This window comes from Peromyscus leucopus, chromosome 22, assembly GCF_004664715.2.
Source record: "Peromyscus leucopus breed LL Stock chromosome 22, UCI_PerLeu_2.1, whole genome shotgun sequence".
In the NCBI taxonomy this organism is placed as follows: domain Eukaryota; kingdom Metazoa; phylum Chordata; class Mammalia; order Rodentia; family Cricetidae; genus Peromyscus; species Peromyscus leucopus.
This window is the reverse complement of record NC_051081.1, coordinates 34,730,425-34,754,556: the sequence shown is the minus strand read 5'-3', so window position 1 is coordinate 34,754,556 and position 24,132 is coordinate 34,730,425. Positions and strand designations below refer to the sequence as shown.

Below are 24,132 nucleotides of genomic sequence, written 5' to 3'. Positions count from 1 at the left end.
CCCCATTGAGGCAAACTTTTCTTTACTTCTTCAATCATGCTCTCTAAGGTACCTGACTTTGGATCAGCTAATAAGATATCCATGTAATGATAAATTATAGATTGTGGAAATTTCACATGAATTATTACAATGGTTTTTGCACAAAATATTGGCACAGAGTATGGCTATTTAACATTCCCTGTGGGAGGATCTTCCATTGATACCTCTTGACTGACTGGGAATTATTATAAGTAGGTACTGTGAAGGCAAAGTTTTCTCTATCCTTTTCTTGTAAAGGTATGGTAAAGAAACAGTCTTTTGCTGGGTGGTGGTGCACACCTTTAATTCCAGTACTCAGGAGGCAGAGGCAGGCAGATCTCTGTGAGTTTGAGGCCAGCCTGGTCTACAGGGCAAGATCCAGGAAAGGCACAAAGCTACACAGAGAAACCCTGTCTCAGAAAAAAAGAAAGAGAGAGAGAGAGAGAGAGAGAGAGAGAGAGAGAGAGAGAGAGAGAGAGAGAAAAGAAAGAAAGAAAGAAAGAAAGAAAGAAAGAAAGAAAGAAAGAAAGAAAGAAAGAAGAAAATAAACAGTCTTTTAAGTCAATAACTATAATGATCTATTCTTTGGGTAGAAGAGAGGGCAAGGGCATCTCCTTCTGTAGGGAGCCCATAGGCTGAATTACTTTGTGAATGGCTCTTAGATCAGTCAGCATCCTCCAATTACCAGACTTTTTTTTTCTCATAACAAATACAGGAGAATTCCAAGGGCTGGTAGATTCTTCAATGTGTTAAGCATTTAACTGCTCTTGAACCAGCTGTTCTAAAGCTTGTAGTTTCTCTTTTTGTCAGAGGCTATTGTCTCACCCAGATAGGTTTATCAGTTAGCCATTTAAAAGGTGGGGCTGTTGGTACTTCTGAGAGTTCAACAGCAGTTGTGCTCTGTTTATTCAACCCATTCAACCCATCTAGAACTTTGTTTTACCCGAGATAGGGTTCAACCCCTAGAAATTGGATGTTTACCCCTTGAAGAGGCCAATTCGGATACCTTGATTTTAGTGTAATTATGGTCACATCTACACCTGTGTTACCAGGCCCTCCAGAACAACTCCATTAATTTGTACTCTAAGATTTGGTCTTTGTTTATTTATGGAAGTCTGCCAAAATACTCATTTTATGGTGTTTTTTTGGAACTTTTGATTCATCACTCAGAGCAGTTCTATCATCCAGTGCAGTGTTATTCTTTACATTAGACACAGGGTTCTTTAATTGTCCTGGAGAGGAATTTCCTCCACAGTGGCTAGAAATGTTTGGACTATGTTCAGGTTGGGGGCCTGCAAGAGGCTCCCCAAGGCATTTCCCACCAGTAACGGGTTGCCTTATTTATCTATTGTTGATCTACATTCATTGGCCAGTGTTGGCCTTTGCTACACCTTCTGCATAATCCAGAAGGTTGGGGTCTCTCATTTGGGCTATTTCTAGGAGTATTGCTTCTAGGAGAACCCTGTGTACAATTTCTTCTCATATGACCTGGTGTACCACAGTTAAAACATTTGGTACTTCGAGGCCTCCTTCCACCTCTGGAAGTTGCCTCTCCTACAAGTCTCATTACCATAGTTAAGAGGCCCAACAATGTTTATATACTGAATCCAGTCCTCCAAAGGTGCTGACCTGACCTTTAATGGTATAAGTATTCTTTTGCATTCTGCATTAGCGTTGTTAAACCCCAAGGTCAGTTAATACTTGTCTTAGTTCTTTATCTGACACTGCCTTTTTTATAGCTGTGGTCAGCCTTTGTTTAAAAAAAAAAATCAGTAAACCGTTCTGTGGGCCTTGGAAAGTTTTTGTGTATAGCTCAGTTGGTTTTCCTGATTCTGGAATTTCCCCCAAGCATTTAGAGCTACTGTGTGGCATAGGGATAATGTATGCTCATCAAAAGTAGCTTGTGCATTTCTATCAATGAAATGTCCCTCGCCAATAATTTGATCTTGGGAGCTCTCAAAACCTCTGGTCTTACCTTGCTGTTCTAGGATCCTAGCTTCCTCTCTCACCCAGCTGTTCCATTATAACTACTGGCTATATTTTAAAACAGCTGAGATTAATTGATTCCAATCATCTGGTATGATTATATTTATGGAAGACCACATATTTAACATCGGTTTTACATATGTTGAGTGTGTACCATAGATGACCACCGCTTCCTTAACGGTTTCCAAATCTCTCATAGGAATAGGTTGTAACATATATTCCACATATGGCTCAGGATGTCTATATCATCGGCTGGCCTCTCATGGATGGTGACAGGATATGCCATTGTATGTTAGCTATCTGGCAATGTTGTGACTTGCATGGCTTTGCCCTTCTGCCTATTGTCATTGGTCATTTTTACTGAGAGTTTCTTCCAGAACTTGCAACTGAGTAACTATGGTCTGTTGCAGCATTTGAACCTCCTCTGTTGTAAAGGATTCTAGAGATTTCATGGAATCACGCAACCTTTTATGTTCTTCTGAAACACGATTCTATAGACCTTAGTTCATCAGTTAGCAATAAACTTTCTTCTTCATAAATTATCAGAGTAGGGTGGGTTGAGGGGGAAGGCTGGGGGCAGGAAGAGGGAGGAGGGGGGATCTGTAGTTGGTATGTAAAATGAGTAGAAAATTTCTTAATAATAATAATAATGAATATTATCTGAGTAGTGGTAACATTGCTCTGGAGAGTCATTGTTTTATCCATTAAGTATTCATACTTATTATCAATAGAATCAAATCTGGTTGTACATTTATTATTAATGGACTGAAGTCCTTGTGGTAAATTGGCAGATTCCAAAGAAAGAATCCTTTTACTTAAGTCTTCATTACTATCTTGTAAAGCTTATATCAGTCCCATTAATGCCTTATTTTTGTTATCATTATTAAGCCAATTTTCCAGTTATATGATATTATTATGCTAAATACCATAATAGTGAATATTAGATACAACTCAGAAGTTTGTATATGTCCTGTAAAAATTCATTCATCATACAAGCAAAAAAAAATTTAAATTCTTGTGATGTAATATTTTCTTCCATTTTTTGAGAAATATTCAAAATTTGTAAAGAAAATTTTACTATTTTGTTTAGTTATTAATCAGTTTTAAGGTGTAAAATTATCAAGTACTTTTACCTTGGATGAAATCCTTGATTGCTGTGTTTCAGTTCTTGAGATGTTTTTTTGGGTGTAACGCTGGTCAGCCAGCAAGTGTTGCAGGTGTCACACTGAATCAGGTCCTGCCGAAGACCCTGACCTTTTTGGCTTTGAAGACCCATCGAACAAGTTTAGCAATGGCCAGCGGCAGCTGCAGGCAGGACCGGGGAAGCCAGGGGTGGGCAGGCAGCCACCTCTTCTCACGCCTGCACACACTAGGTGTACTCAGAGGCTATACAGGACCCGGCTTGGGGGGAGGAGTGTGCAAGGTGCAACTAGTAACTCAAAATAGGGAACTGATGCCCATGACTGGGCCAAATGGGTAAGCACTGAGTCCCCAGGAGGAGCAGGAAGATTAGAAGAGACAAGGAAGCGTGGAAAGTGTGCCACAGCAGCCATGGAGGCTGAGGGCAGAGGCCACCTGGGCATTTGGAGTTTGCCCCATATGAGCACCAGATAATGGGAGAAATCCAGAGTCTATTTGATGGTCAAAGGAATTTATTTGGGGGTTAACTCACAACCAGAATAAAGGAGTTGGTCGAGGAATCCTGGAGGGGTGGAGCACGGTCCAATGGGGTTCTCAGGAGAGTTCTGCCTTGATCAGCACCAGCATCCAAGACCACGGGGTAGCGAAGAGAAGAAAGCACACATACGTACATGCATCCCAGGTCTTAAGGGTCCCTGGTGGCCATGGCCCAGGGGCAGGTCCCCCACAGCTACCTGCAGCCTCACTCGGGGCAGTGCTTCAGGGCAAGGCACAAACAGCCACCCACGACAGGCCCCAAACTCCCTGTGTTGCTGAGGCTGACCTTGAACTCCTAATCCTACTATTTCTACCTCTCAAACGCTGGTATTACCATCACACCTAGCTGCATGTGAGCATTTCAGATATTCAGGTAACATGTGAGAATGTCCAATCCATTGGTCACCAGGGCAATGAATATTAAAACTATGGCAAGAAGGGAGGAAAATCTTCAAAAGTTTCACAATGCACAGGCCTGTGCCCTTCCAGCTCTTAGGAAGCTGAGGTGGGAGATTGCTACTACATCTGGCAGTCTGGCTGGGCCACATGGTGAAACCTTGTCTCAACCAAGACAGGTTTTTTTTTTTTTTTTTAACTCAGAATGATAGGAATGGGGGACAACAGCCTGGGACACCCAGAGAGCTTGTGGGCAGTTATCCATGGAAGGAAATACACTCACAAGCAACAACTCCACTTCTAGACTAGAAATCCACAGACGACATGATGAGTTGTGGGGACATTAACAATAGTTTTGGGTGAGCTCAGTGAAAGTGGCAGAGGCCTATCTCTAGCAATTTAGAGGGTCAGAGCATATAAGACACAGAAATTGCTCAACAGGAAAACCTCCCTGGGATCTACAAGATTCCCTAAAGAGTCAGAAACATCCTGGGCTGAGGAGGCTGGAGAGACGGCTCACTGGTTAAGAGTATGTAGTGTTCTTGCAGAAGACCTGAGTTCTGTTCCCAGCACCCACATCAGGCAGCTCACAACTGCCTGTACTCCAGTTCTCGGGTGATCTGACAGCTCCTACATCCACAGGTACTGGCACTCACGTTTACACACCCCTACACAAACGTATGCACATAATCAAAAAGAAAAGAAATCACCCGGTGTTGTGGTGCACACCTTTAATCCAGCACTTGGGGGCAGAGACAGGTGGATCTGTGTGAATTCAAGGCCAATTTGGTCTGCAGAGTGAGTTCCAGGACAGCCAGGCGTATACAGAGAAACCCTGTCTCAAAAAACAAACAAACAAATGAGTGAACAAATAAATAATTAAAATACATCTTTAAAAAAGAAAACAAAAGAATTATCCTAACCGTGGTTTTTCCATGTCTGCAATGCCACCTCCCTCTGGTACTCTGATGTCAAGCAAGAGACCAGGAATCTCTGGAAGGCTGAGAAGAGCTCTGTGGAACCCGGGGAGGATACAGTATCTGCTGGAAGGTTGGGCATATAGGAGACCTAAGGCCAGGCTGCAGCTATGGCAACTGGGAAATCCTGGGTGCTGCAGCCCAGGACACAGTAAGAGAAGCTGGCCTCTGTGGGTCCAATTCTCAGGGTGGAACACATCACCACTGGGGTCTTTCCTGCCACAGAGAAGCATCTTGTAGGTTTTCAGCCAGATGGTGAGGAGGATTTACAGTCCAGCTCCCATGGCTGCATTCAGACCATTTGTTGCTGCTGCAGCAGAGTTTATGCAGGCTGCTGCATGTACTCAGTACATGCACACCTGGTGCTCCTTCAGGTTGCTTGGGAGCCAGGATCAGCAGTCCATCCTGAAATATTTCCCCACTTGATGCTGCTGATCCTTGCTATGAAGATGCAGGGACAAGGAGTTCAGTAAATCTCTGGCTTCCTCCATCTTGGCTGGCCTTCTGTTGTGATGTTTTGTGTGTCTCTTACTTAGTGAGTATAGACAGCTCAATGAAGCTGGATCTGGCCCTTGTACCTCATAATAGAGGAGATAAGACTCTTCATTGCTGGAATTGCATAGGGTGAAATCTTTGCACTGGACCATAGGGTATTTGTTTAGGTTAATCCTCTACTGGGAGGTAGAGATGAGCACTGTGTGTCCATTATACTTACTTCATGCCATCTGGAAGTGGGGGTGCTGTTATGTTTTTGTTCCGTAAATCATGTTTAATTTTTTTTTTCAGCCAATTTTGAAGGCAGGAGATGAAGTAGATGAGCCAAGCGAGAGGGAGCGGCTGCGAACAGTTCTAAAGAGAATGGGAAAGCTCAGGTGCATGCGTGAGGTAAGAGCCCGGGGCAGCAGATCCTTCTCCCTGGAGTCTCAGGTCTGTCTGTCTGTTGTTCTTTCCCATCCGTCCTCCTCTTCCCTTGCAGAATTCCTCCTCTGCCATCTGATGGCGTGGGATGGTACCTACGTTTTCAGATCTCTTGTAGTCATTGATAGTTCTTTATTTTTTCTCCTCTTCACAAGTATATTCTCCCTCATCTCCCTTGCTTGAAAGGGCTGCTGCAGCTACTTCTGCTGCTGCTTCTTCCTCTTCTTCTTCATTTACTTTTATTTTATGTGCATTGGTTTTTTGCCTGCAGGTATGTCTGTGTGAGGGGGTCAGATCTGGGAGTGACAGACAGTTGTCAGCTGCATGTGGGTGCTGGGAATGGAACTTGGGACCTCTGGAAGAGCAGTCATTAGCCTTAACCATTTAGCCATCTCTCCAGCCCCACAAAGGAGCTGCTTCTTTAGTGGGATGAAGGTGATTCCCATGAGCTCATACTATGATGAACTGGTTTTTGCTGGCTAGTTGATACTGGGGTGGGACTGGGTCACAATCCAAGAAGGAAGCTCTGACACAGAGTAGGTGTATGGTTATACTTTCTCAGTGATCAGTGAACTGATTGACAATATGGCTCATAGACAGGGTTGCCTAGGAAAAGGAGGGTTGTGCCAATGGGAATTGCAGGTGAGCATCTTGCAGTCTCACTGTCTTTTTGTGGTTTGTGGTGCGTGATGATTTCTGAGAAATTGAGGGATCATGTGAAACATGTATGAATCTAACATAGGCGTCTTCCCTATGCTCAGAGTTGCTCCAGTACCTTCACCAGCATCATGGGATATCTGTACCATGTTAGAAAATGTGGCAAAGAGGCAGCCGAGCTGGAGAAGTTGACCCTGAAATGTCACCACTGTGGAAAACCATACAGGTCAAAGGCTGGGCTTGCGTATCACATGAGGTCAGAGCACGGGCCTGTGAGTATTGATTCTTCTCAAGACATTGAGGATGTGTGCTGTGCCTGGCACTCCTCCTTGTATCTTCTGTGGATCCTGCTTCCTCATTTGTGTCCTGTTTACTCTTTGAAGGCTTTTGTTGTCTCTTCCGTGGAAGGGCGGGAGAGCGAGACAGTATGATGCACATATGTCTTAGTTACCAAGGCAACTTACAAGCAAGTGTTTAATCGGGCTCATGGTTCCAGAGGGTCAGAATTCATCATAGCTGGGCAGCTGAGAGCTCACATCTTGATCTACAAGTAGCAGACAGAGAGAGAGCACACTGGGAATGGCAAGAATCCTTTGAAATTTCAAAGCCCACCCCAGTGACACACCTCCTCCAACAAGGCCACACCTCCTAATCCTTCCCAAACAGTTCCATCAACTGGGAACCAAGTATTCAAACATCAGAGCTCATGGGGGCCATTCTCATCCAAACCACCACAACATATATGTGTTTGCCTGTGTGTGTAGGTACACTTGTATTTGCAGGTGCACATGCATGTATGTGCGCTTGTTTGAAGGTCTGAAGTCGACCTTGACTGTCTTCCTTGATCACATATTTATTTATTGAGGTGGGTTCTCTTGCTCAATGAACCCAGAGCTCAGCAGTTTGGATAGTCTAGCTAGCCAGCTTGTCCTTGTCTCTGCCTCCTAAGTGCTGGGGTTCCCAGTGGCTGCTGTGCCTACCCAGCTTTTCTGTGGGTGCTAGGGGTACAAACTCCAATCCTCACGCTTGCATGACAAGAACTTTATCCGTCGACCATCTCCCCAAACCCTAGTTATTATATTAATTTTTTCTAGATTTGTTTTATATGCGTGAATATTTTCCCTGCATGTGTGTATATACACCCATGAGTGCCTAGTGCCCTTGGAAGTCAGAAGAGGGTGCCATATCCCCTGGAACTGGAGTTATGGGTGGTTGTGAGCCACCATGTGGGTGCTGGAAACCAAATCCAGGTCCTCTGCAAGAAACAAATGCTTTTAACTGCTGAGCAGTCTCTCCAACCCCCATTACTATATTTTTAAAACTAAAACATTCCCTCGTATTTAGATGTTTTTTTGTAGGAATGTCTCTGTTCTTCATTTTTTCTTTGGTCTTGACTCCGTTTTTATATTATATTTTCATACTTGTCTGTGTGCTCGTGCATGTGTGTGCATGTACATATTTGTGTGCAGGTGCATGTGGGTGTGCGGATGTGGAGGCCAGAGGACAACCTCAGGTGTCATCCCTCAGTAGCTGTCCCCGTTTTATTGAGACGTTGGCCTAGGTCTGCCAGGCTGCCCCCCTGTTTTATTGAGACGTTGGCCTAGGTCTGCCAGGCTGCCCCCTGTTTTATTGAGACGTTGGCCTAGGTCTGCCAGGCTGCCCCCTGTTTTATTGAGACGTTGGCCTAGGTCTGCCAGGCTGCCCCCCTGTTTTATTGAGACGTTGGCCTAGGTCTGCCAGGCTGCTAGGCTTGTCAGCCAGCCAGACAGCCCCAGAGGTCCTCCTGCCTCGGCTCCTCCAGTGGTGTGATTACGAGTGTGATGACGAGTGTGCACCACCACACCTGTCTTTTCAATGTGGGCTTTGGGGACCAACCTTAACGGACTGAGCTATCTCCTCCTTCTGCCTTACCCTTTGTGTGTGGTGGGGGAATATGTGTGTGGATGTGTTTGTGTGTGTGTACACATACATGTGTGAACATGAATGTTGAAGTCAGAGGTCTGCACTGTGTGTCTTTTCTCAGTTTCACTCCACCTTATTTTTAAAGGTGGAGTCTCGCGATGACTCTGGGATTTGCCTTCATTAGCGAGACTGGCTGGCCAGTGAACTCTGAGGCTCTGCCTGTCTTTACCCCTGTGTACTAGTGTCATAGACTTTATCCTGCTAAGAAGGACATCATGTGTAATCACTGGCTGTGACTAAAGCCACTTTGTTTTCACGGCTCACTCTTGCAGGTCTTCTTCCCAGAATCAGGACAGACAGACTGTTTAAAGGAGATGAGTCTGGAAGCAAAGGGCGGAGGCCGAGTTCAGCGGCGTTCTGCCAAGATAGCTGTGTACCATCTGCAGGAGCTGGCCTCTGCTGAGCTGACCAAGGAATGGCCAAAGAGGAAGGTGCTCCAGGACCTGGTACCTGATGATCGGAAGGTAAGGTCTCGTGTTGCTGCTACTCGATATTTTATAGATGTTTCCCTGTATGGATTTGTGTGGCATTCTCTCAAGCTTAGGTTGAAGGCCATATGGTTTCCATGGAAACACCATCCAGGCAATGTTGGACCTTCTTGATGCATTGAGTCAGAAGGTACATGGTACTGATGTGATCAGCAAAAAGTTTCTGTGGTGCTAACTGATCAGTTGGCAAGCATGTGTCTTCTGGGTAACTCAGTGATAAAATTACACTGGTCCCTCAATTAGTGCATAGTTGGAGTAGAGGCCAAGCCTGCACAAAGGTCTCTGTCTTATACTCTACCCGCTTTTGTCAGCATTCATTGATGAACCTTTCCTGCGGTAAGTGTAACTGAGGTGCTACTTAATGACCGACTTTCACTTATTTCATAGCTTTTGTAGTCATTCATTGAAACTGTACCGTGAGAAAAATGTATTACTATCAGCACAGCCTTCCTTCATAATTCATGAGGAATTAGTTGTAGAAAAACCTCACAAAGGATGGCATTCTATGGACAATCAAACATCTTATGGATGCTCAAACACCTTATACCAAATGGTATGGTATTTGCCTAGAATCTGTGCACACCTCCTGTATGCTTTAAATCATTTCTAGATTAACTAGCTGATACAAAGTAACTGTTTTACAAGTGTTTCTGAACATGTGTGGTGGTGGACAGAGCACTGGGGAGACCAAGGGGGAGAGCATGCATGTTAAAGACCAGCCTTGGCTACTCCATGAGACACTGTGCTGGAAAGACAAAGTAATTGTAATTCTGTATTAGTTAGGAAATAGTGACAAGAATAGTATCTGGAAATTACATTACACACACACACACACACACACACACACACGCACGCACGCACGCACGCACGCACGCACACGGTCTTTACCTATTTTTAAAAATTCTATTTTATTTATGGGGAGGGGTGCATATGGGTGTCAGAGGACAACTTCCATCATGTGAATCCCATGGATTAAACTTACGTCATCAGGAAAGTGCCTTTCCTCAGCTGCCCCACCAGCCCCATACGCAGTCTTCATGAGTTGCAGTTGGTTGACTCGGCAAATGTGGAGTCTTTAGCTCTGCATAGAGACTCGCTCTATTAGATACTCATTTTACACTATAGGTTCTAATTCATTACTAGTAGTATTTAGCTTTCTGCTCCAATTGACCCAGATTGGAATATCAGAGGTAAGTCAAGTAGACTCCTGAGTCTTTTGATGTTCCTAAACACTTCTTTACTTTTAAAAAACGTATTTATTACTGGGTGTGGTGGTGCACACCTTTAATCCCAGCACTCGGGAGGCAGAGGCAGGTAGATCTCTGTGGTCTACAGAGTGAGTTCCAGGACAGCCAGGGCTACACAGAGAAACCCTGTATTGAGGAACAAAAAGCAACAAAACAAAAACTAATTTATGTGTATGAGTGTTTGTCTACATGTATATACATGCATCACGTGCATGCCTGGTATCTGTAGAGGCCAGGAGACATCAGATCTCCTAGGATTTCAGTTAACAGATGATTGTAAATTGTATATGCTGGAAATTGAACCCAGGTCCTCTGGAAAAGCAGCCAGTGCTCTTAACCTCTGAGCCGTCTCTCCAGCCCACACTTGTTTAGTTTTGTTTTGAACATCATAAGATACTGAAAGATTAGCTTGTGTTTCCCCACTCCTGAAATTAACCATTCGTATAAGCTATGCGGGTTCCTGTCAAGAGAATATGTTTAGACTATAGAGCAGAAGATACGAGTGCTAAGTGCGTTCATTCCTACTTGGCTCTCATTGCCTCTGGGTCCTGCCAGTGCAGAGGCATGCTGTATATATGTAGGTGTTCATGGGCCTACATAAAGCCCATATATAATAATACACACACACACACACACACACACACACACACACACACACACACAGAGGTAGAGAGAGAGAGGGGAAGTGAGAAAGGTTGAGATTATGAGTTACTTTTCTGTTGCTGTAATATAACACCATGACTGAGGTAACTTAGAGAAGAAGTGGTTTCTTTGGGTCTTACAGTTCCAAAGGGTAAGAGTCCATCACTATCACAGCATGGATCAGGGAGGCGTGGCATCAGGATCAGCTGGAGTGATGTCTAGGGATCATTCTCATGCAAATCACCACTGTGTATGTGCGTGTGATGTTGCCATGGCTCTTATATAAGGCAAACTTATACGAACAGAACAGTAGAGAAGGGCAATGCCACTTCCCGAATTATTCTATTTGCATTTCCCTTTTTAATTTATTCATTTTTATTTTATGTACATTGGTGTTTTGCCTGCAGGTATGAGGGCATTGGATTCCCTGGAACAGGAGTTATAAACAGTTGTGAGCTGCCACGTGGGTACTGGGAATTGAACCCCGGTCCTATGGATGAGCAGTCAGAAATGATAGCTCTGTAGCTAAGAGCACTTTTTCCTAGCACCCACATTTGGCACCTCACAGCAGCCTGTAACTGTAGCTCCAGCAGATCCAAAGCCTCTCTCTGGCCTCTGCAGACACTGCATTCGCGTTCATATACGTGGTGGAAATAACTATCCGTTTCTTACAGTAGGCATGAAGTTTGGGGGTGTTACCATTGGGAGTTGCATTCTCGCAATGTTTCTTGTCTTCTAGTTAAAATATACTCGCCCCGGGTTACCTACGTTCAGCCAGGAGGTACTGCACAAGTGGAAGACAGATATCAAGAAGTATCATCGCATCCAGTGTCCTAACCAGGTGACTCTTCCTCTTTCATTTTATCAGCAAATGCTTCTGGAGAATCTGCTGTTTTAGTTACTGGTTGATTCATGACCAAGTCCTTGAACTGTAGTGGATACGTGCAACAGTTATTGAGTCTGTTCAGAATTGGGGACCTCCATAATTCTGTTGAGATCGTCAGGACAGCCCTGCTGCTATACACAGCATCATTTGAGATCACTCATGGGGGCCATGAACTGGAATGTCCCATGCAGCTGCATTCAGCTGAGCAGATGGCACTCCATATGGCGTCTCTATCTGCAGGACAGCAGGATTGCCAGTAGGGAATTTAAGTGACTAACTTCAGACACAGAAGTAAAAGATGCAGGTCTCTTAAGGTCCCACTGCACAATTTGTACAGCCTCACTTCCATAGCAGCCTTAGTCAAAGGCATCACAGTATATTAGTTCCCTTTCTGTTGCTGTGACGCCATAACCAGAAGCAGCTTATAGGAGGAAGTCTATTTGGGCTCACGGTTTAGAGGGACAAGAGTCCATCACGGTGGGGAAGCATAGTGGTGGGTGCCAGATGTGACGGCGGGTGGCAGGTGTGGCGGCAGGAACAGAAGCTAAAGGTCCATATTCAAAAGCAAGCTTGAAGCAGAGAGCAGACAGGAAATTGAGTGGGACTAATGCTTAAATCCCACCCCTAGTGATGCACTTCCTCCAGCAAGGCTCCACTTCCTGGAAGTTCGACCACTTCCCAGACAGTACCACCAAGTGGGACCAAGGTCGTATGGGAGCTGTGGAGGTTTGAATGAGAATGCCCCCTACAGGTTCATATATTGAATGCTTAGTTCCTAGTTGACAGAACTACTTGGGAAGAATTAGGAGCTGTGGCCTTGTTGGGGGAGGTGTGTCTCTGGGGACAGGCAGGCTTGGAGGTTTCCAAAGTCCAGGCCATTCCCAGCTAGCTTTGACTCTGCTTCCAACTTGTGGGTAAATGTAAGCTCTCAGCTACCGCTCCAGCACCATGCTTGCCTGTCTGCTGCCGTCCTTCCTGCCATGATGGTCATGGACCGACCCTCTGAAACTGTAAGCAATTCCTCGATTAAATGCTTTCGTTTATAAGTTGCCTTAGTCAATGGTGTCTCTTTACGGCAATCAAGTAACTAAGACAGGAGTCTGTGGGGCAATATTTCTTAATTCAGACCATCACAGTAGGGCGAACCTAGACTCAGAGAAAATGTGAATGGACTCCACTTCCAATGATAGAGTGGCAGAGCTTTGCTGCTATCTTTAAAACTGGTACCAGAGCTGATAGTGCCGTCCTTTTGGAGGGAATAAATACAAATGTAGTTGATATATTTACACCAAATAAAATAGAGTAAAAAATATAACCGAAACTTTGGGTATTCTGTTAAATGTCAGAGAGAGGACCAGGGAAAGGAACGGCTCAAGCTTACATTTCACCTTCCTTCTCGTCTTTCCTTTGGGTTTCCTTCCTGCCTCTGTCCTCTCGTGTGTGTCTTTTTAGGATTTGGTTTGTGGCACTGGCGATTGATGTGGAATTGGCCAGTGTAAATGACCGTGTTGCTAAGAGAGGTCCTGTGTGGTACGGCGCTCACCTCGCCGCTTCTCTTTTGCAGGGATGTGAGGCTGTCTACAGCAGTGTATCTGGCCTTAAAGCTCACCTGGGCTCTTGCACACTGGTTTGTAACATTTTCGATTTACTACCTTAATGCGTCCTCTCCAGTAGTCTGGCGTAGAAGAGAATTCTCTCTAGGGGATCAGCCAGTCATTCTGTTGGTCGCCATCTTCAGAGGCTGCCCTTTGGCCTCAGTATCATGGACATTCTTGCTCTCATATTAGATGGAATAGCAGGGTGCATCTAGGATGCAGAAAAGGTCGACCAATTCATGCCTTGCTCATTTAGGGAATTGGAAGAAAACCCTATGAATTTGGAATCACAACCAGAGACTACCTTCACCTCCCTGGCCTCACACACTGGGCTTCCCTTGCCTTATTTTGCCATAATCTTCCTGAAAACTTGTTTGGACAGGTGAAGATCCTCCAAACCCATCTCGACTCTATTGACCCCATGGGATGGGAGGCAGGACAGGGACTCAGGCTAACTACCACTCATCTCTCTGAATCATTTCCATGGTGACCCAGGTGTCCACGTTCCAGTCCCACTGAGAAGTATCTCCTCACACAGCATGAGCAGCATTGAAATGTGCGGCCTCAGGAGGGGAGGCGGGGGTCTCAGTTCAAGGCCCCGAGGGAGTTGTGGACATGTCAGCCAGGTCTGTGTAGCAGTGCGTAGGAGAGTGTCACCTTGATCCTAGCTTCCGAGTCCTTAGACTAGGAACTATGGATGGTATTCATTTTAGTTGGGATCTCCAAGGCACAGTTTCCGCCATGGTTCACAGGGGGAAGGACAGAGCCGGGTGCCTCTAGTGAACTTGGGGGGTTTGATTATTGGTGGAGAGGAATCAAGGAAAGCCAAATATGAAGCAAAAAGGAGCCAAGAAGGTAGAAACAGTGGCCCGGAACGTATCGGGAGCAGGAGAATGCCAGGCTGTGTCGCAGGGCAGCGGGCGTTGGTGCAGAATGGCATCCGGACAGGTGTGCAGCAGTAAGAGTTCGTCTCAGCTGGTTTTCATGTCTGTATCTATATAGATACGGTTTGCATATCTATATCACCATTTTGGACCGTCTCCTATGGTTTCTGATTAAGCAGACGCCCCCATTTCATCTCTCACAGTCCCTGCACAACGCCCAGGTATGTTTTCCTGAAATTACCCCTAATTCTCTCTTCTTTCTGTCTTGCAAACAGGGCACCTTTGTGGCTGGAAAATACAAGTGTCTTCTGTGTCAGAAAGAATTTGTGTCCGAGAGTGGCGTCAAGTATCACATCAACTCTGTCCATGCTGAGGTGCGGGCTCCGCTTCCCCCTAATGTCTGTGTGGCCCTGTGTGTCCGTCTTCAAGCTGTAAGGAGTGGACTTTGTCCCTGGCTTCACGTACTAGGACTGGCAAAGTAATTAAGGTTGAGAACTTGCCAGAGTTAAAATGCTCTCAGAAATTAGAAGAGTGGCAAATGTATTTTTCTGTGGAGATATTTGAGCCCACTAAGGCTGGACATCTTTGAGCCCCTATAAACAGGACTTCCCCTGTTTCAAGAGCTCACTAGGCATAGGTGGCCAGTGACTGTCACCTTTCATCGTGTGGTTGGGAGGCTTCACTTTGCCCACTGGGGACTGTGCTGATCTGTCCTGTGGTAGCGTTTCTTCTCCTAGCTGTTTCCAGTGAGTTGATCGTCCCACCTGGGAGATTAATTGGATTACTTAGATTCAGGCTCATGCATTTCCAGAAGACTATAATAAATTTCCTCTACCCCACGATTTTCGGTTTTTTGTTTTTGTGTTTGTTTTTCGAGACAGGGTTTCTCTATGTAGTTTTGGTGCCTATCCTGGATCTCGCTCTGTAGGTCAGGCTGGCCTTGAACTCACAGAAATCTATCTGCCTGGCTCTGCCTCCCAAGTGCTGGGACTAGAGTGCTGGGATTAAAGGTGTGCGCCGCCACCCCATGGTTTTTTAAATGAGGCTCAAAGTGATGAAGCCAGAGGAAAGGAGAACTGTACTCAGGCTCTGATGGGAAATTCACGCTCCTGTCACTGTAGTGTGGTGACATGAGCGTCCCCGTGAGCCAGCGCTTCCGTCCCAGGGTGTTACACAGCAGGAGGTGACAGGTGACATGATGCCGCTTAGATACACTCTATGATCACAGCCTTTTCCTTTCCTTTCACTGTGTAAAATTGTGTGCCTGCATATAAGTACGTGTACCACCGTGTGCTGCTGCTGCCAAAGTCAGGTCCCCGGGAACTGTAGTTACGGGTGGCTGTGGGATGTTCGTTGTTAGGCTGGGAACAGAACCTGGGTCCTCTGGTGCTCTTAATTGCTGAGCCCAGGTTTTGGATTTTTGAGACAAGGTCTTAATGCTGCCAGGCTGCACTAAGACCTGCTGCGTGTCCAGAAACGACCCTAAGTGCTAAGAGTCCAGACATGCACCGCCACACCTGTGTCTGGATCACGTATTAAGTTACACAGAATCGTGCATTCATTACACAGTACTCACTTAAGAGAACTGATGCATATTGGATTTCTCCAGTTTAAAATGGAGCTCTGAGGGCCCGTGTGCCCCCTCATTCCTATGCTATCCACCTAACACTACCTTCTCTCCATTCTTCCTGTCCCTTTGTGTTTCCTTCATGGCGTTTCTAAGTGGCCCCCATTTCTGCTTCGCCCTTTTAGGATTGGTTCATTGTAAACCCGACCACCACCAAGAGCTTCGAGAAGCTGATGAAGATAAAGCAGCGACAGCAGGAAGAGGAGAAGCAGCGGCAGCAGCAAGGGAGCCGGCGGTCTCTGAGAAGGCAGCAGCAGCAGCAGCAGCAGCAGCAGCAGCAGCAGCAGCAGCCGCGCCCCGAGCCTCCAGAGAGCCAGCCGGAGCCGAGGGCAGGGAAGGGGCAGGGCGGGAATGAGGAACTGGTGGTGTCCGCTTTATGTAAGGGGTCAGAGCAGGAGACAGTGCCGGCGCAGTCCCAGAAAGCAGAGCCCGCCAAGACCACTCACAAACGAGGGAGGAAGTAGGCTCTGGTCTTGCTCCTAGGAGAGTGGGTGTGATGCTGTTGTCATGGAGACGTGTGCAGGGGAGGCCTGGGTCCTGGGGCTGGGTGAAGATGCTGTCAGATGTTGCTGCTGGGCTGTGGCTCTCAGCTCCTCTGTGTGCATTTCACGGTCTTCCTGACTAGTTCACTTTCACCCCCCCTGCCTTAGTAAATTCATATTCCCGTTAGAGTCCTTTTGCTTTTTCCGTTGTCCAAAGAGGTCCCCCTAGAAAAGCATCTGCAGGCCCCCGGCCCTGCGCAAGGTTAAGAAACCTTCGGCTGGCTTTCTTTCTTCTTTCCTTCCCCGGGTTATGAATGTTCTTGGAGTCTTTGTTGATTTAGTGGCGACTCCATCATCTAGCTCATAAAACAGATCCAAACTGATTTTTTTTTTTAAGCCATGACATGTTTTATCTTTCTGCATTTGTGACATAGAGGATTTAGAAAGGAGAGCCGTCGCTTTTGTTGTAGTGTGACCCCGAACCCCGGGAAGCAGAATCTGACGGAGGATACTTGTCTGTAATTTGATTTTACTGTTGAGGAAAGAAAATGATTTAGCATGAAAAAGCTGGACGCTCACTATGCTTGGAGCAGGGACTAACTGGACCCACAGGCATGAAAATGAAAACACAGCCTCGGGGGTCTGTCCCCAACACTAAGGTCAGAAGGAAGGGCAGGGCAGGGGCAGTAAACAGGTCCCCACTTTCCTGGGGTGCCAGTTTCAGTGCCCTGGCAGCCCGACTTGGCTCCTTGGTTTTAAGGGTTGGGAAATGACTCAGTCCCCCCCGCTGTGTTGACTCGGTGCCCTGGCCTCTGGAAAGGCCACTGGGGTTCAGGGTGTGCTTGCCCTCTCCCTGCACTTACCTCGTTAGGCCACGCCCACGTGTGTCCTCAGCCAGGGCATTGGCCCGCCGCTGTCCCTGAATACTCTGAGAATACTGTTCTATTGTTTTGTATGTGGAGTTCTATCTGCTTTGTATCGTGAGCTTTGGACACCAGATGTAGATATTTCTCTGGAGCCGGAAAGAATGGTCTCTCTCTGTACCTCATGCCTGTCTGGTGGTGTTGAGCGGGCTCCCTCCCCGTGAGGGTGGGTATCTTTGGAACATGGGTTAGAGTAAGTAGCCTTGTTGTCGTGTTCCTGGTTCCTCTTCCTCCTCCTGTGTAAATACTGTTCTCCTCTATTCCTGCCTATTGTGTGGCATGTGCCACTCACAAAGTTAACCTTGAGGTGGACAGATACTACCTTTTCAAACTCGGAAAGGCTGTTCGCCACCCTCAAGTCTCTGTTCTCTGTGCTCCTCTAAATAGCTTTATCATGTGTGCTTTGTGAAGACCACTTTTCAATAACGGGGCATTAAAACTTGAATTGGGCACTGCCAGAAGGGGTCATTTTGAAGCAAGTTGAGAAAATGATGTCTTTGTGCTGTTTTTGTTCCTACTTACACCCTTGAAGGTCCTGTAGTAGATGAGGGTCGTCGAGGGGAGAAATGAGAAGCTATGTTAAGTTCCGGTGACAAGGACTTGGATAATATTTGACAATGGCAAATAAAATGACTCATTAGAAAGTCTGTGGCTCTGTTTGCTGCCTCTCTGCTGTCATACTCCTTGCTGACACCACATGGGACTCAGAAGATGGCACAGGCTGAGGGGTGGGGGGTGGAGTTCCAAGTCTTTTTATAATTCCTTGGCTCCTGAAATCTGCTGCTCACAATGACGGGGGCAAAGGGGAGTGGATGCAGGGGACATGACATGTTTCCCGTGAGCCTCCTGTAGCAGGCCTTTTCTTTATCCTTCCCAAGGCCAAGAATCAACAAGACTGGTATAGCCTGGCCTGGCCACTCTATTCAGCTTTTAGAATTCATTAGAATAAAACAAAGCAAGGGCAACAGTATTTGGTACACATAGGATGTTGAGCAATGTGGACGTGTGTGTGTGTGTGTGTGTGTGTGTGTGTGTGTGTGTGTGTGTATTACTAAGTCTCCATCAGACATGCAAGCAGAAAATAAAAATAAGTCATTACCAAAAAAAAAAAAAAGATTTCTATACAACTCAGGATTTCTTCTATTAACAGCAAGTGACATTTCTAGTCCTATTAAAAGAGACACATGGATAGTGGTAGCATACAGCTTTAATCCCAGCACTGGGGAGGAAGAGGTAGGCCGATCTCTTGAGTTTGAGCCCAGCCTGGTCTACAGAGTGAGTTCCAGGACAGCTGGGGCTATATAGAGAAACCCTGTCTCAATGAGCCAAAAAAAGAAAAGAAGGAAGGAAGGAAAGAAAGAAAGAAAAAGAAAGGAAGAAAGAAAGAGACATGGATTCTGGGCATGGTAATCCATATGATACAGATAATATGGATTGATTAAATTGTGTGTGTGTGTGTGTGTGTGTGTGTGTGTGTGTGTGTGTGTGTGTGTGTTTGAATGCCACAGTGAACCTGAGGGAGCCAGAAGACAACTCATGGGAGTCAGTTCTCATCTTCCACCATGTTGATTCCAGGGATCAAATTCAGGTCATCTCATGAACAAAATACAAGAACACTCCCCAGGGCCTTGGTGATGATTTTCCCGGAGCTGACCGGGTGAATACTTCAGTCTGTCTGGGTGTGTCAATCAAGGCATATTTGGCTCCAGAAAACCACTAGAGAAGTGTTATACTTGTGCAGTCCTGAAAGATGGATACTAAATGCGCCAATCCAAGACTGCAATACCATCCACATACCCCAGTTCCCATGTATGTTTTCTAAAGCCACCACGTGGGTTCTGAGACCTGAACCCAGGTCCTCTACAAGAGCAGCAAAGGCTTTTGGCCACTGATCCATCATCTCTGCAGCCTTTCCTAGGCTGGCCTTTGACTCGCTGTGTAGAAGAGGAGGTCCTCCTATGTCCACCTCCAGAGTGTTGAGATTAGTGTGTGCTCTCACACCAAGCTTTAATTGGTGCTGGACATTGAACTCGGGGCTCCTTGTACACCAGGTAAGCACTCTGACTACTGACTACTCTCAGCCCCTCTCATTCACTGAATTTCTTAAAATTTGTTTGTTTGTTTGTTTGTTTGTTTATTTATCTGTCTGTGTCTGTCTCTTTAGTGTGTGTGTGTGTGTGTGTGTGTGTGCCTGCCTGCTCCCGTGCCCTCTTCTGGTCCCCTGAATATCCTGTGCTACGCCTATGTTCTAGGCCTATGCTCAACATTCAACTCTCAGCTCAAAAGCTTGATTGCCCACCGAACAGCACTTCCTTCACTCTTAGTCTCCTCCTTACTGTATGAGTACAGGTGTTTCTTATAGCCCTGTAGACCAGGCTGGCCTCAAACTCACAGAGATCCACCTGCCTCTGCCTCCTGAGTGCTGAGATTAACGGTGTGTACCACCACTGCCTGGCGCTTTGCGATATTAGAACATTAATGTCATAACAGGATCCTTGTTGACTTCAATTTTGCTCTTTATTCATTCCCAGAACATGGTAGGTCCTTCTTCAGTGATGCTTCACTGCTAATTTATGACAGCTTCCTCTGTATTCAAGGCAAGAGTTAGTTAATCTTTTTTTTTTTTTTTTTTGTTTTTCGAGACAGGGTTTCTCTGTGTAGCTTTGCGACTTTCCTGGGACTCACTTGGTAGCTCAGACTGGCCTCGAACTCAGAGATTCGCCTGCCTCTGCCTCCCTAGTGCTGGAATTAAAGGCGTGCGCCACCACCGCCTGGCTAGTTACTCTTTTTTAAAAAGATTTATTTATTATGTACAGGGTGTTCTGCCTGCGTGTATGCCTGCAGGCCAGAAGAGGGCACCAGATCTCATTACAGATGTTTGTGAGCTGCCATGTGGTTGCTGGGAATTGAACTCGGGACCTCTGGAAGAGCAGCCAGTGCTCTTAACCTGAGAGCCATTTCTCCAGCTCCGAGTTATGTATTCTTAAACCCTGGCTTTTAAGAATCTGTCTATTTTGCCAGGCGGTGGTGGTGCATGCCTTTAATCCCAGCACTCAGGAGGCAGAGCCAGGTGGATCTCTGTGAGTTCGAGGCCAGCCTGGTCTACAGAGATCCAGGACAGGCACCAAAACTACACAGAGAAACCCTGTCTCGAAAAAGCATCTATTTCATCCTTAAGACAGTGTACAACATGGAGAGTTACACCTGCTGTGCACTGGGAGTATGCTGAAGACAACAGTAACTGATCTAAGTTAGCATCCCAGGTTTCCCAGAGGAAGGACCTGGAGTGGAAGTCTAGTTGCCTGGAAGCCAGCCATCTAGACTCCATCACCTCAGAGATCCTCCTTCCCTTCAGCTCTGACCACCTTCCTGCCACAGCTACCTCTCGCCAGGCCCCACCATGTCTCCTCAAAGTCGTCGTTTCTCGAAAGGTGATTCTTCTGGACTCCTGCCGTTCTCGCTCCCAACAGACACAACCGTGGGCTGATGTCCCATGAGGTCTCAGACTCAGCGGAAGTTGCAGTCTAACCCCTCACCATAGAGACAGCAAATCACTAGAGAGACTTCTGTGACATTCCATGAGATCATCGTGCGGGGAACATTTGACCCCAATCTGAGGAATAGGGGACAGCGGTAGGCCCGGGAGGCGTCTGTGGGTTTTCCCCTGCTGGGGCTAACTGGCGATAGTGCCTGAGAAATGGAAGGGCCGGACAACTGAGAAGGTGTGTAGGGCACTTCCACAAGCCGTGGTGGTAGTAGACTAGTACGTGGGAGGGGCAAGGTCCTACTCCTCACGAGTGAGAGAAGACATGGAATCCCGAGGACAGGACAACCGAATTTCAAAATTCAGAAGCCCGATATCTGGGGATAGATCCAGTCAATCTGTTAGGACTAATTTGGTAGGTGAGACCATGATATCATGGGATGTCAACTCTAACCATGCGAAGTCCTATCATGTTGTCCCCAAAGTGAAGACACCTCTTGAAAATGGTGCTCGCAGAAGGCAGATACCTAGCACTAGTTTTTGGGCGAATACCTCCAGTGAACACCAAATTCACCCCGATAAACGCATGAAGTCTAGAACCAGGTAGGTACTGAGGATGAGGAGGGAGACTGATGTGAGAGGAAGGTCTAAGCTTGGCAACAATGATGGAAGAGGGAGGACCTGGGAGATGGTCCAGCAGCTCAGGTATCCACCACATGGCAAGAGGACCTGAATTCCGATCACCAAAACCAATTTAGAAAGTGGAGCAAGGGCCGGGCGGTGGTGGCACACGCCTTTAATCCCAGCACTCGGGAGGCAGAGCCAGGAGGATCTCTGTGAGTTCGAGGCCAGCCTGGGCTACCAAGTGAGTCCCAGGAAAGGCGCAAAGCTACACAGAGAAACCCTGTCTCGAAAAATCAAAAAAAAAAAAAAAAAAAAAAAAAGAAAGCGGAGCAGGGCAACACACGCCTGTAACTCCTAAGGTTGGGATGGGGGCGTGGAAATAGGCAGATCCCAGATGTTTATTGGCCAGCCAGCAAGCCTAGCTTAATCAGTGAGCATCAGGTTTGGTGAAAGACCCTGTCTTAGATGGGTTTCTATTGCTCTGATAAAACTCATAACTAAGTCGAGGCAGTGGTGACACACGCCTTTAATCCCAGCACTTGGGAGGCAGATGCAGGTGGATTTCTGGGAGTTCAAGGCTTGAAAGTCTGCAAAGAGTTCCAGGACAGCCAGGGCTGTTGTGTAGAGAAACCCTGTCTCAGAAAAAAAAAAAGACGCATATTACAATAATACAATGATCTGGGTTAGTTTTTGGTTCTTGTTTTCTCAATTGTGTCTAAGAACAGATAAAGGAAGGTTTCCTTTATTCTTCCTCCAGGTTTGTCCCGAGTCCCAGAAGATCTCCCCAACCGTCGATGTATCTCACTGTTCTAAATGAATTTTTCAAGTCGGAGGGGCTCACAAAACTGGAGAATAAGGTAAAACGGCGGACAGTTGAGGCACTGGAGAAGCTGAGCAAGAACATCGAAGAGACCCGGCGTCGGCAGGAGCTGCTGCTGCAGGACAGCAAGGCACTGCAACAGGAGACGCTCCACCTGGAGACTGAGAACAACTACTTCCTGAAGTTCCTAAGAAAGCGAAATGACCTGTGCAAGAAGAAACATGAGGACCTGTGGAATCACTATTTCCAGGAGTGCGGGGAGATGAGACGGAGGAGACAGCAACTCGCATCCATGTTTGCCCAACAGAATGCAGACCTTCAGAAGCAGCTCTTGCATGGGAAGAGCACCCAGTTCCAGTTGAAGCGGCAGGTTCAGTCACTGAAGCATATGAATGTAGTCAAGAAGGGCCAGGAGATGAAAATCCGGGCGTTACAGGAGGAGCTGGCGGACATGAAAGCGGTGACCGCTAAAAGGGACCAAGAGGCATTCTTGCAGTTCCTGCAGCGAAAGATCCCCCTAGACAGAGAGATGCAGGAACTCAAATGCCTGCAGGTGGGACGGGGCAGAAGCAAGGAGGTTAAGAATAAGGCCCGGGCCATGGCATCAACAGCCAAGAAGGTAAATTCTGAGATTTGCTCTAGTGTCTGCAGAGAGAATCAGGAGTTACAAGAAGAATTGGTGAGGCAGATCCGGGAGTATCACAAGCTAGATTCTCTAAAGAGGCAGTTAGAGAACTGGAAAGAGAAGCTGAAGGAGGAGCAATGGTACCAAGAAGCCTTAGTTAGGGGGAGACACCAGCTGAAGGCAGAGAGAGAGAGAAGTCATGATCATGACCCTTGCCCGAAGAACGGGGTACCCCCGAGGCCAGACTGAATCACATCCTTTATGCACCAAGTCAAGAATAGATCCGAGGTAATTTATTTATTTGAAATTAGAATTGGAAATAAACAACTAGGTTCTGGCACTGTCTTGGCCTACTGGGGAGGCTGTTGAATTGCCAGTGACCCTGGATTTTCCCAGCTTGGAAAATCACTTTGAAATTTGTGCGTGTGTGTGTGTGTGTGTGTGTGTGTGTGTGTGTGTGTGTGTTTCTTACGCGTTCCCATGGAGGACCACTGGATGACGTGGGATCGTTTTTCATAAACCAGGATTCACAGTGCAATAAATCACTCTTCTAGCCTCAGTCTGTGGTAATGCTAAAAATTACAACTACCTTAGTGAACATTCTCCTTTACAGAGGAAACGAAACTGGGGGATGTTAAAGGAATTGGGTGAAGTAACAGGAAGCTAGACCTGAATATTCAAACCTAGTGAGGAAATTGGGGAGGGAGATCTCCCAGGAAGAGACAGGTACTGAATGCAAAGGCCCTAAAATCAGAGTGAGGTGAGTCATTAAAAAAAAAAAAAGAACTGCGCATATAACAAAAGTATTGCCAGCAAAATGGCTCAGATGTTAAGAGTGTGGGCAGCCAAGTCTTGAGTATGATCCCCAAATCCAGGGTAGAGGAAGCAACAGACTCCTTCAGGTAGCCCTCTCACCTCCACATGGGCAACATGGCATACATGCACACACACACACACACACACACACACACACACACACACACACACACAAGTATTGCTGGTGAATGATCAGATAATTTGGGTAAAGGAGGGTGCTGTGGAATAATCCTCTTGTAACTGTAAAGATTTGTCACTCGAATTGGTGTAATAAAACATTGATTGGTCAGTATAGGTGGGGTGACCAAACTAAGGATGATGGGAAAAGGAAGGGCGGAGTCAGAGAGTCGCCAGCCAGATGCAGAGGAAGCAAGATGAGAATATCGTATTGAGAAAAG

At 46.4% G+C, this 24,132-nt stretch overlaps 2 protein-coding genes across 4 annotated transcripts in view; both read left to right on the top strand.

Moving 5' to 3' along the window:
• Positions 1 to 18,012, top strand: part of LOC114696415 (zinc finger protein 512) — a 57,040-nt gene extending 39,028 nt beyond the window's left edge. For all 3 annotated transcript variants that reach the window (XM_028874088.2, XM_028874080.2, XM_028874115.2), the window contains 7 exons: positions 5,841 to 5,939; positions 6,734 to 6,901; positions 8,864 to 9,055; positions 11,708 to 11,809; positions 13,419 to 13,481; positions 14,609 to 14,707; positions 16,086 to 18,012. In XM_028874088.2, the coding sequence (XP_028729921.1) occupies positions 5,841 to 5,939; positions 6,734 to 6,901; positions 8,864 to 9,055; positions 11,708 to 11,809; positions 13,419 to 13,481; positions 14,609 to 14,707; positions 16,086 to 16,424 (1,062 nt within the window). In that variant the 3' untranslated portion in view covers positions 16,425 to 18,012. The remainder of the gene's footprint in view (positions 1 to 5,840; positions 5,940 to 6,733; positions 6,902 to 8,863; positions 9,056 to 11,707; positions 11,810 to 13,418; positions 13,482 to 14,608; positions 14,708 to 16,085) is intronic.
• Positions 18,013 to 20,555: 2,543 nt separating this feature from the next.
• On the top strand, positions 20,556 to 23,259 carry Ccdc121 (coiled-coil domain containing 121). The gene is made up of 3 exons (XM_028872889.2): positions 20,556 to 20,585; positions 21,130 to 21,452; positions 22,231 to 23,259. Exons 1-3 carry the CDS (start codon positions 20,556 to 20,558, stop codon positions 23,165 to 23,167), a joined length of 1,290 nt encoding a protein of 429 aa, XP_028728722.1. The 3' UTR covers positions 23,168 to 23,259.
• The last annotated feature ends 873 nt before the right edge of the window (positions 23,260 to 24,132 follow it).

Excerpts from the sequence above, each read along its gene's own strand:
- Ccdc121 (XM_028872889.2), top strand. The coding sequence starts at position 20,556 with ATGGAGAGTTACACCTGCTGTGCACTGGGA. Across the intron at positions 20,586-21,129 it reads ACACCTGCTGTGCACTGGGA|TACGTGGGAGGGGCAAGGTC; the intron begins GTATGCTGAAGA and ends GTAGTAGACTAG. Across the intron at positions 21,453-22,230 it reads CGCATGAAGTCTAGAACCAG|GTTTGTCCCGAGTCCCAGAA; the intron begins GTAGGTACTGAG and ends TTCTTCCTCCAG.